Genomic DNA, 11,225 nt, shown 5'->3' on the forward strand with positions numbered 1-11,225 from the left:
ATAATTCACAATATATATAAATAAAACATTGAATAAATAAAATAATAATTGTATGATACAAAATATATATTTAGACAAATAAATATAAATTAAATAATAGCAAATAAATATATTAACATATATATAAAATATATATATAAATAAAATGTAAACAAACCTATGTAAAACATAAAATAAATAATATATATTTAAACAAATAATGATAATAAGAAATATAAATTATAAAATGAATGAATCCAAGTATTATATATATATATATATATATATATATATAAAACATTGAATAAATAATGAAAAAAATGTATATATTAAAAATATCTACATTAAACATAAATGTATTTGTTTTTACATAAAATAATTAAATAATAAAAATGTAAAAAAATAATTCTTTTTTTAAATATTAAATAAAAAATAGTCAGCCCCCTTTTAAAATAAAGAAATTATGGGGCAAAATCTGATTATTTTTAATGTATAGGGGTCTGATCTCTCAATAATATAACAATTATTTATCCCGTGTAATAAACACCGCCAGTGTTTCCTGCTGTACATTACATTATACGCTCCAGCTCGTCCTGCAAACAACGATGGACGGAGATGTGGACTAAAAGATCTGGAAAGAAAGGGAGGAAACGAAATATATGCAGAAAAAAATGAAAACTGACAATATAGAAAAAAGATGAATGTCGCAGCCATAGAGATAAAAGCAGTGTGAACAGACGTCTGTCGTGCACTGAGCGCTGCAGACAGCAAGGGACGCTCCGGTCTCCATAGCAACACCAGGAAGCCAGAGCGGCGCTCTCCTCCGGAGCCCCGCCCACTCACGATGGCGTCACCTCCCAGCGGGGCGTGATTGGCTCCTTCTGTCGCTCTGACGTCACTTCCCTGTGCGCCATATTGGGAGTGGACGAGAACCAGAACAGTGAGGAGAGAAGGAAAGAAGCGAAGAATGAAAGAGAGGAGCGACGGGAGAGACTGGTGTGAGTAATGGCGGCGGGGGACGGGAGTCTGCGGTGTGTATACGGCTGAGAGGTCTGTGCCAGAGTCTGACTAAGCAGCTAAGAAATGGACTACAAATCCCAGCTTGCACTGCCAGTCATACAGTGCTTGCTATTGTCACCTCTCTCTCCAGAGCTGCACTCACTATTCTGCTGGTGCAGTCACTGTGTACATACATTACATTACTGATCCTGAGTTACATCCTGTATTATACTCCAGAGCTGCACTCACTATTCTGCTGGTGCAGTCACTGTGTACATACATTACATTACTGATCCTGAGTTACCTCCTGTATTATACTCCAGAGCTGCACTCACTATTCTGCTGGTGCAGTCACTGTGTACATTCATTACATTACTGATCCTGAGTTACATCCTGTATTATACTCCAGAGCTGCACTCACTATTCTGCTGGTGTAGTCACTGTACATATACATTACATTACTGATCCTGAGTTACATCCTGTATTATACTCCAGAGCTGCACTCACTATTCTGCTGGTGCAGTCACTGTGTACATTCATTACATTACTGATCCTGAATTACATCTTGTATTTATACCCCAGAGCTGCGCTTACTATTCTGCTGGTGCAGTCACTGTGTACATACATTACATTACTGATCCTGAGTTACATCCTGTATTATACTCCAGAGCTGCACTCACTATTCTGCTGGTGCAGTCACTGTGTACATTCATTACATTACTGATCCTGAATTACATCTTGTATTTATACCCCATAGCTGCACTCACTATTCTGCTGGTGCAGTCACTGTGTACATACATTACATTACTGATCCTGAGTTACATCCTGTATTATGCTCCAGAGCTGCACTCACTATTCTGCTGGTGCAGTCACTGTATACATACATTACATTACTGATCCTGAGTTACCTCCTGTATTATACTCCAGAGCTGCACTCACTATTCTGCTGGTGCAGTCACTGTGTACATACATTACATTACTGATCCTGAGTTACCTCCTGTATTATACTCCAGAGCTGCACTCACTATTCTGCTGGTGGAGTCACTGTGCACATACATTACATTACTGATCCTGAGTTACCTCCTGTATTATACTCCAGAGCTGCACTCACTATTCTGCTGGTGCAGTCACTGTGTACATACATTACATTACTGATCCTGAGTTACCTCCTGTATTATACTCCAGAGCTGCACTCACTATTCTGCTGGTGCAGTCACTGTGTACATACATTACATTACTGATCCTGAGTTACATCCTGTATTATACTCCAGAGCTGCACTCACTATTCTGCTGGTGCAGTCACTGTGTACATACATTACATTACTGATCCTGAGTTACCTCCTGTATTATACTCCAGAGCTGCACTCACTATTCTGCTGGTGCAGTCACTGTGTACATACATTACATTACTGATCCTGAGTTACATCCTGTATTATACTCCAGAGCTGCACTCACTATTCTGCTGGTGCAGTCACTGTGTACATACATTACATTACTGATCCTGAGTTACATCCTGTATTATACTCCAGAGCTGCACTCACTATTCTGCTGGTGCAGTCACTGTGCACATACATTACATTACTGATCCTGAGTTACCTCCTGTATTATACTCCAGAGCTGCACTCACTATTCTGCTGGTGCAGTCACTGTGTACATACATTACATTACTGATCCTGAGTTACATCCTGTATTATACTCCAGAGCTGCACTCACTATTCTGCTGGTGCAGTCACTGTGTACATACATTACATTACTGATCCTGAGTTACATCCTGTATTATACTCCAGAGCTGCACTCACTATTCTGCTGGTGCAGTCACTGTGCACATACATTACATTACTGATCCTGAGTTACCTCCTGTATTATACTCCAGAGCTGCACTCACTATTCTGCTGGTGCAGTCACTGTGTACATACATTACATTACTGATCCTGAGTTACATCCTGTATTATACTCCAGAGCTGCACTCACTATTCTGCTGGTGCAGTCACTGTGTACATACATTACATTACTGATCCTGAGTTACATCCTGTATTATACTCCAGAGCTGCACTCACTATTCTGCTGGTGCAGTCACTGTATACATACATTACATTACTGATCCTGAGTTACATCCTGTATTATACTCCAGAGCTGCACTCACTATTCTGTTGCTGGTGGTGGTGATGTCTCTTCTCCCTTGCAGCACATCGGCTGTGACCTGACTTCCTTGTGTACATAACATTGCTTCCCCTGGTGTCCGGGGTTGGTATACATATATCGGAGGATGGCAGTGAGGACAGGTACGAGCAGTGTCTGCTATTTGGGGTACTGATGGTGGGGGAATATGCAGCTTCTGTGCCTGTGACCGTGCTCTGGTCCTGCACTGATTCTGGGCTTTCCGGTCTTGTGTTTGCACAGAATGAATGAGCTGACTCTGAGCGCGGTCGGCCTGGAGCCGCTGGGTTCCTCCTCAGTTGCCAACACCCTGCCGGTGTCGGGGGGTCACCTGGGGCTGACGGCGTCTCCGCCTCACAGCGCTCTCACCGCAGCAGGTAAGGGCGTCCTGGTGTTTAGCATTTTTACTTAATGCCATTTATCTAATGGGACAAATAGTGTAATCCCAAAAGCCAGGTTTTGTTTTTATCTATTTTTTTTCTTTCTTTTTTTTTACATTTTTGTAAGATTATTTTTTTTTCTACTTTTACATATTTATATTTCTTTTTAGTTTTCTCTATGAGAATTAAACCGCGACCATTTGCACAATATATAAGTATGCCAATTCCAATTTTTTTTTTTTTGAGTTGCTAAATTAAAAAAAAAAATATTATTTCATTTATCACCGTTTTTTTTTTTTTTTTAAATATAATACAAAATAATTTCATTTTATTTTATTAAAAATATATATTTTTAAAAAATAAAATAGTACAAATTATTACTATAAATAAAATAAAAATGATAAATATAATAAAAACTAATTATTTTGTTATTAGTACTATTTTATTTTAAATACAATATTAGTAATAATAATAGTAATAAAAATAAAACTTTTATTATTTAGTATTTTATTGATTCTTTTTAATAAAACAATAAATTAAAAGGATAAAAATAATAAAACAATAATTTAAATAAAATCAATATATATATATATTTTTTATTATTATTTTAATTATCATTTTATTTCTGCCCCTTGGTGCAATAATTGAACCCCTATTAAAATGCTCGGTGCCCCTGACGTAGATGTACAGATGTCACTTGGTGGGATGGGGTTTAAAGGGCCGGTAACCCTAATATCCGCTGGTGGCAGTTGTGCAGCATGATGGCTCTCTGCACTGGAAATGCACTGATCGCGGGGGACTGAATTTTTCCTGTCCAGCGTCACTCTGTCCATCCTTACATGGCTGATAACAGAGAGCAATATATTTATTAGTGTTTCTTCCTCCCCCTTGCTGTCTCGCAGGGCTGCCGGTGGCCATTCCTAACCTGGGGCCATCCCTCGGCTCGCTGCCCTCGGCCCTCTCCGTCATGCTTCCTATGGGGATCGGCGAGCGCGGCGTCATGTGTGGTCTCCCGGAGCGTAACTTCCCGCTCCCACCGCCTCCATACCCGCACCTGGAGAACAGCTACTTCCGTCATTTACTCCCCGGTACGACGTCCCCTACTGACCAACTGTGGTAATACACGGCGCCTGAATGTGTCCCGGTAACGTACGGTCACCGTGTCTCCTTTTGTGACGTCTTTTCTCTCCCGCCAGGCATCTTGTCGTACCTGGCGGACCGCCCCCCTCCTCAGTACATACACCCCAGTTCGCTGAGCGTTGACTCCTCCGGCGGGCTCTCGGTATCCAGCAGTAACCCCTCTCTGGATCCGTACCACTCGGGACCCTCCGTAGGACTGGAGAGTGGCATAGTGACCCTGGACTCCCGAACGGTGGGTGGACACGGCGGGCAGAGCTTACACCCCAGCGATGCCCACGAGGTGGCGCTGGACGCAGGGATGAGCATGGAGAACGTCTCGCGGGTGAACAGCCCGATCACCAGCGAGGAGCTGACCATAGAGGGGGTGACGGGCGAGCACGGACAGATCACGTCACGTCCCCATGAACCTCTCACCGTGGACACCAACCTACCTCCCGACGCCGTGGGCCACGCCGGGGTGCTGCCGCTGCACAACGGGTCACTGGAGCTTCCCGTGGTGATGGACTCGGAGCATCACATGGGCGCCAGGTCCGGCATGGCGGACAACTCCCTCACCGTGGCCCTGAGCAGTAACCCGGTCAGCGTGGCGCTGTCTACCTCACACCCGCTCTCCTCCCTCACCGCCGTGTCCTTACACGGGAACGGCCTCAGCCTGGAGCCCGTCACCGTCTCCTCCATCACGCCGGACGTGGTCGCCCTGCCTGGGGGGCACGTGGACGCCGCTAGCCTGACCTTCGTCCCGGCCTCTCTGCACATGGACTCCAACTCCAACAAGGAGAACATGGCCACGCTGTTCACCATCTGTGAGTCACCGACGGCTTCATGTCCTGACCCTATAGTCCTTCTACTCTGGCAGATAGTGGCCCCCTGTAACTCCCGCATCTGTGTTCCTTGTTTCTGCAGGGTGCACTCTGTGTAACCGGGCCTATCCCGCCGACTGCCCCGAACACGGCCCCGTCACCTTCATACCAGACAGCCCCATCGAGAGCCGGGCGCGCCTGTCCCTGCCCAAACAGCTGATGCTGAGGCAGTCACTGACAGGAGCAGATGTAGGTAAGTGGTGGTGGCTCTCTATACAGGGAGCTCCCCCTAGTGGTGGCTGCTGACAGGATCTTATCATGTATCTCTGTATACAGGGAGCTCCCCCTAGTGGTGGCTGAAGACAGGATCTTATCATGTATCTCTATATACAGGGAGCTCCCCCTAGTGGTGGCTGCAGACAGGATCTTATCATGCATCTCTGTATACAGGGAGCTCTCCCTAGTGGTGACTGCAGACAGAATCTTATCATGTATCTCTGTATACAGTGAGCTCCCCCTAGTGGTGGCTGCTGACAGGATCTTATCATGTATCTCTGTATACAGGGAGCTCCCCCTAGTGGTGGCTGCAGACAGAATCTTATCATGTATATCTGTATACAGGGAGCTCCCCCTAGTGGTGGCTGCAGACAGGATCTTATCATGTATCTCTGTATACAGGGAGCTCCCCCTAGTGGTGGCTGCAGACAGGATCTTATCATGTATCTCTGTATACAGGGAGCTCCCCCTAGTGGTGGTTGCAGACAGGATCTTATCATGTATCTCTGTATACAGGGAGCTCCCCCTAGTGGTGGCAGCAGACAGGATCTTATCATGTATCTCTGTATACAGGGAGCTCCCCCTAGTGGTGGCTGCAGACAGGATCTTATCATGTATCTCTGTATACAGGGAGCTCCCCCTAGTGGTGGCTGCAGACAGGATCTTATGTATCTCTGTATACAGGGAGCACCCCCTAGTGGTGGCTGCAGACAGAATCTTATCATGTATCTCTGTATACAGGGAGCTCCCCCTAGTGGTGGCTGCAGACAGGATCTTATCATGTATCTCTGTATACAGGGAGCTCCCCCTAGTGGTGGCTGCAGACAGGATCTTATCATGTATCTCTGTATACAGGCAGCTCCCCCTAGTGGTGACTGCAGACAGGATCTTAAATAATCTTATGATTTGTCATCTGTTTCAGGGGTGTGGACACAGGACAGTATTTCGGTCCGGACCTGCTTCGGACCCCTTATAGGGCAGGAGAGCCAGTCCCTAGAAGTTGCCGGCTGGACAGATAAATCCGCCAACCACATCTGGAAGGTACAATGCCCCCAGAACTGGCATGGGGACTGACACTGGCAGAAAGGGGAGAAACCGGGGTGGGGACATCTGCCTGGTGGGCTGCGGCGTTTCGGGTGAGTGACTTGTCCTTATCTCGTGGCAGATTTACAGCAACAACGTAATGGAGTTCTGCGTCATCACCACGGATGAGAACGAATGTAACTGGATGATGTTTGTCCGGAAAGCAAGGTACGCGGCCGCCAGCCCCCTCCGCCTGTGGCCCGCCCCCTTCCGCCTGTGGCCCGCCCCCTCCTCCCGCCATCGTCACATCCTTTCTCCTCGTTGTCAGGAATCCGGATGAGCAGAATCTGGTGGCTTATCCCCATGATGGGAAGATCTACTTCTACACCACGAGGGACATCCCGGCCCAAGAGGAGCTGCTGTTCTATTACAGCCGGGACTACGCTCAGCAGATGGGTAACTACTACTCCCATCAGGTCCCCGTCATTACTCCCATTGTGATCGGCTGCTGCTCGCTCCACCCCGGGCAGCTCACATCCAGTGTATAGACTGGTGCATAACTGGTGATCTTGGGCAGTGAATGGGGTTAATGTCGGTAAAATTAAGTGTCCCCCGGTGGTCATCTGAAGTAGTGAAGCGGGTTAACGTCAGTATTGCTGGTGGGCTAAGGCATGGAAGAGGTTAATTCACCCACCAGGGAAAGTTTGACTGACTCCTCATTGCCCCTAGACCACCAGGGGCATAATGTTTAGGGAAGTGCTCAGACTCCCTGGCGGTCTAGGGCAGTGATAAGATAATGTCTAACTTCATTCACTGCTGCCAAGGATACTGATTAGACCCTCTAAGAATATTGATATCCAACCCCTTCACTCCCCTGGACCACCAGGGACACTGACATTAATCGTTTGCTCATATACTATCAGGGAACACTGACATGAACGTCTCTAGACCACCAGAGGCATAATGTTTAGGGAAGTTGTCAGACTGTCTGGTGGTCTAGGGTAGTGACTGGGTTAATGTCCATGTCCCTGGTGGTCCAGGGCAGTGATAAGATAATGTCTAACCCCCTTCATTGCCACCAAGGATACTGATTAGACCCTCCACCACAGTAGATCTCTAGGAATATTGACATTAAACCCCTTCACTCCCCTGGACCATCAAGAAAACTTACAATAAGTTCCCTAGACAAGCAGGGGGGCTTAGTGTTCAGAGAAGTTTTCAGAACCCCTGGTGATCTAGGGTAGTGATGGCATTCAATATCAGTATCCTGTTTGGTTAATGGCTGTGTCCATGGTGGTCTAGGGTAATTAAAGACTGATGCTAATAATTGCCATAGACCACCAGGGATACTGACATGAATCCCCTTCACTCCACTGGACCACCAGGGATACTGACATGAATCCCCTTCACTCCACTGGACCACCAGGGATACTGACATGAATCACATTCCCCCTAGATCACCAGGGATATAGTGTTCAGGTCTAGTATAAGAATTGTTGGTAGGCAAAGGAAGGGGTAAATTCTTAAGGGGCTTTTTTAGCCCCCCACCCCTTTTTGCTTTGCCGCAGTTTTCACCTGGGTGATCCGTCGGTGGCTGGGGTGCGGCAGCCACCACTTACCCATCCTCTTCCCGCCAGGTTTACCGGAGCAGCCGGAGGTGCTGCTGTGTCACTGCGGGAAGGAGTGCCTGTCCTACGCCGAGTTCAAGTCCCACCTGAGCAGTCACATCGGGGGCCACCTGCCCGGAGAGTCCCTGAGCAGCGAGGACACGGGCCAAGCGGTGACGCCCAGCAAAGAGCGGAAGTGGAAGTGCACGGTGTGCCCGCGCTCCTTCTCCTCCTCCACCAAGCTGAACGTGCACTACATGGGCCACATGGGCATGAAGCCCCACAAGTGCGAGTTCTGCAGCAAGGCCTTCAGCGACCCCAGCAACCTGCGCACCCACCTCCGCATCCACACAGGTAAGACCCCCGCATGTCACCCCCAGCACAACCACCACCAGCAGACATAGACTGTACGTTCTGCCCCCCGCAGGCCAGAAGAACCATCACTGCGTACTGTGCGGCAAGTCCTTCACCCAGAAGGCCCACGTGGCCTCGCACATGGTGACCCACACGGGCGAGAAGAACTTCAAGTGCGACTTCTGCGACAAGATGTTCATGAGGCGTCAGGACCTGAAGCAGCACATCCTCACACACACGCGGTGAGTCACCACCAGGGGGTGGCCGTGCACACAGACACCAGTGATATAGATAAGGGCACGCAGCAGCACAGAGGATTTCAGGAGAACAGTCTCCAGGTGGAAGCACTGTCATAGTACAGCAGCACAGAGGACTTCAGGAGAGCACCCTCCTGGTGAAAGCACTGTCATAGCGCAGCAGCACAGAGGATTTCAGGAGAGCACCGTCCTGGTGAAAGCACTGTCATAGCGCAGTAGCACAGAGGATTTCAGGAGAGCACTCTCCTGGTGAAAGCACTGTCATAGCGCAGTAGCACAGAGGATTTCAGGAGAGCACTCTCCTGGTGAAAGCACTGTCATAGCGCAGCAGAACAGGGGATTTCAGGAGAGCGCCCTCCTGGTGAAAGCACTGTCATAGCGCAGCAGCACAGAGGATTTCAGGAGAGCGCCCTCCTGGTGAAAGCACTGTCATAGCGCAGCAGCACAGGGGATTTCAGGAGAGCGCCCTCCTGGTGAAAGCACTGTCATAGCGCAGCAGCACAGAGGATTTCAGGAGAGCGCCCTCCTGGTGAAAGCACTGTCATAGCGCAGCAGCACAGGGGATTTCAGGAGAGCACCCTCCTGGTGAAAGCACTGTCATAGCGCAGCAGCACAGGGGATTTCAGGAGAGCACTCTCCTGGTGAAAGCACTGTCATAGCGCAGCAGAACAGGGGATTTCAGGAGAGCGCCCTCCTGGTGAAAGCACTGTCATAGCGCAGCAGCATAGAGGATTTCAGGAGAGCGCTCTCCTGGTGAAAGCACTGTCATAGCGCAGCAGCATAGAGGATTTCAGGAGAGCGCTCTCCTGGTGAAAGCACTGTCATAGCGCAGCAGCACAGAGGATTTCAGGAGAACACTCTCCAAGTAGAAGCAATCTCATAGGGAATGTCTGAAGTGATTCAGGAGGTGACAGGGGCATTCCTAGAAGCACAGAGTATTTCAGAAATGTAGTGTGGTGAACTTTGGAACAGAATTGTCAGTCGTAGACAAGCGGCACAGAGTATTTCAGAAAGAGACTGCTGAGTGCGTGCCATTGTCATGAATTAATAAGGGCAATCCCAGCACCACAGAGTATTTCAGCAATACACAGCTGAGCGTGTGCTGATATCCTGAGTTAAGAGCAATCTCAGCAGCACAGAGTATGTCAGCAGCAGTGTTGGGTGGGGTGTCCCGAGGCTGTTGCAGTAGATGAGACTTTTGCTCCGTTCTGTCCCCCCCTATATACAGGGAGCGGCCGCTGAAGTGTCCGAAATGCGACAAGCACTTCTGCAGGACGAACCACCTGAAGAAACACCTGAACTCCCACGAAGGGAAGCGGGACTACGTGTGCGAGAAGTGCTCCAAGGCCTTCCTCACCAAGTACCACCTCACCCGCCACCTGAAGATCTGCAAGGGCCCCAGCCCGGCCCCCCTGACCGACCAGGACGAGGAAGAGGACGACTCCGAGGAGGAGGAAGAGTTACTGAGCACAGACTGCCCCGTGTTCAGTGCAGACTCACATCTCCCCCCGCACACGTGACCCGTGCTCTATTTATATTATTTATTATGTGTCGCCCCCTCCTACTCCTGTGCATAGACCCCCAGAGTCAGTGTATGAATAAACCAGATCAAGGCTCCGGAAACTTCTCATTATCAACCGGATCTACTTTTAGCCGTACACATCCAGCAACAAAGGAAAAAAAATCCCTTCGTTTTGGAATCTGAGAGCAACCTGATGTCAGGGCAGAGACCCTGATTCCAGCGATGTGTCTATTACCAGGCTGCTTGCTTCGGTTTTGATAGAATCCCTGTTTTCTCTGCTCGGAATGCTGAGCACTGTATAACTCCGCCCACAAACCTGATTGGCAGCTTCCTGTGTACACTACCAATCAGTGGTGGGGGCGGAGTCACAGATTAGCTGGACTGCCTGGCACGTGCTACCTAGTCCTGCAGTGATAATCTGCTGATTAAAACACTGATTGTAATGAAACTACAACACACAGCCTAGTAAATGATACATCCCTGGAATCAGGGTCTCTGGCTCTAGGTCATGCTGCTCTCAGAATAAATATAAAAAATCTGCTGACATTGTTTTAAAGGAAGTTATCACAGTCTCTTCTCCATAGGATTGGTAATAACGTATTGATCAGTACATGGCCGCTGCTACAATCCCCAGAAATGAGAACTTTCATCCATGTGACATTGGTGCCGAGGAGCGATCATTGCTCCGTTCATTCCCTCGGTTTAGATCCCCGACAAGCGGTACTGTATCA

General features: G+C 48.1%; 1 protein-coding gene across 2 annotated transcripts; it reads left to right on the forward strand.

Moving 5' to 3' along the window:
- Positions 1–838: 838 nt before the first annotated feature.
- PRDM4 (PR/SET domain 4) lies at positions 839–10,598 on the forward strand. 2 transcript variants are annotated; one of them, XM_073650229.1, is made up of 12 exons: positions 839–977; positions 3,164–3,260; positions 3,379–3,512; positions 4,418–4,603; positions 4,712–5,458; positions 5,559–5,708; positions 6,654–6,772; positions 6,897–6,982; positions 7,083–7,210; positions 8,392–8,715; positions 8,789–8,957; positions 10,201–10,598. In XM_073650229.1, exons 3-12 carry the CDS (start codon positions 3,380–3,382, stop codon positions 10,490–10,492), a joined length of 2,334 nt encoding a protein of 777 aa, XP_073506330.1. In that variant the 5' UTR covers positions 839–977; positions 3,164–3,260; position 3,379; the 3' UTR covers positions 10,493–10,598. The 2 variants fall into 2 exon arrangements, with proteins under 2 accessions (XP_073506330.1, XP_073506331.1); XM_073650230.1 differs by having other exon boundaries at positions 860–1,010.
- The last annotated feature ends 627 nt before the right edge of the window (positions 10,599–11,225 follow it).

Source organism: Phyllobates terribilis, unplaced genomic scaffold (assembly GCF_046119375.1).
Source record: "Phyllobates terribilis strain yellow unplaced genomic scaffold, ASM4611937v1 Scaffold_10__3_contigs__length_209671492, whole genome shotgun sequence".
NCBI classification, from domain to species: domain Eukaryota; kingdom Metazoa; phylum Chordata; class Amphibia; order Anura; family Dendrobatidae; genus Phyllobates; species Phyllobates terribilis.

Bases quoted from the DNA above. Each gene is read 5' to 3' on its own strand.
- PRDM4 (XM_073650229.1), top strand. From the start codon at position 3,380: ATGAATGAGCTGACTCTGAGCGCGGTCGGCCTGGAGCCGCTGGGTTCC. The intron at 4,604-4,711 runs GTACGACGTCCC...CTCTCCCGCCAG, and splicing joins CTTCCGTCATTTACTCCCCG to GCATCTTGTCGTACCTGGCG. The intron at 7,211-8,391 runs GTAACTACTACT...TCTTCCCGCCAG, and splicing joins GGACTACGCTCAGCAGATGG to GTTTACCGGAGCAGCCGGAG.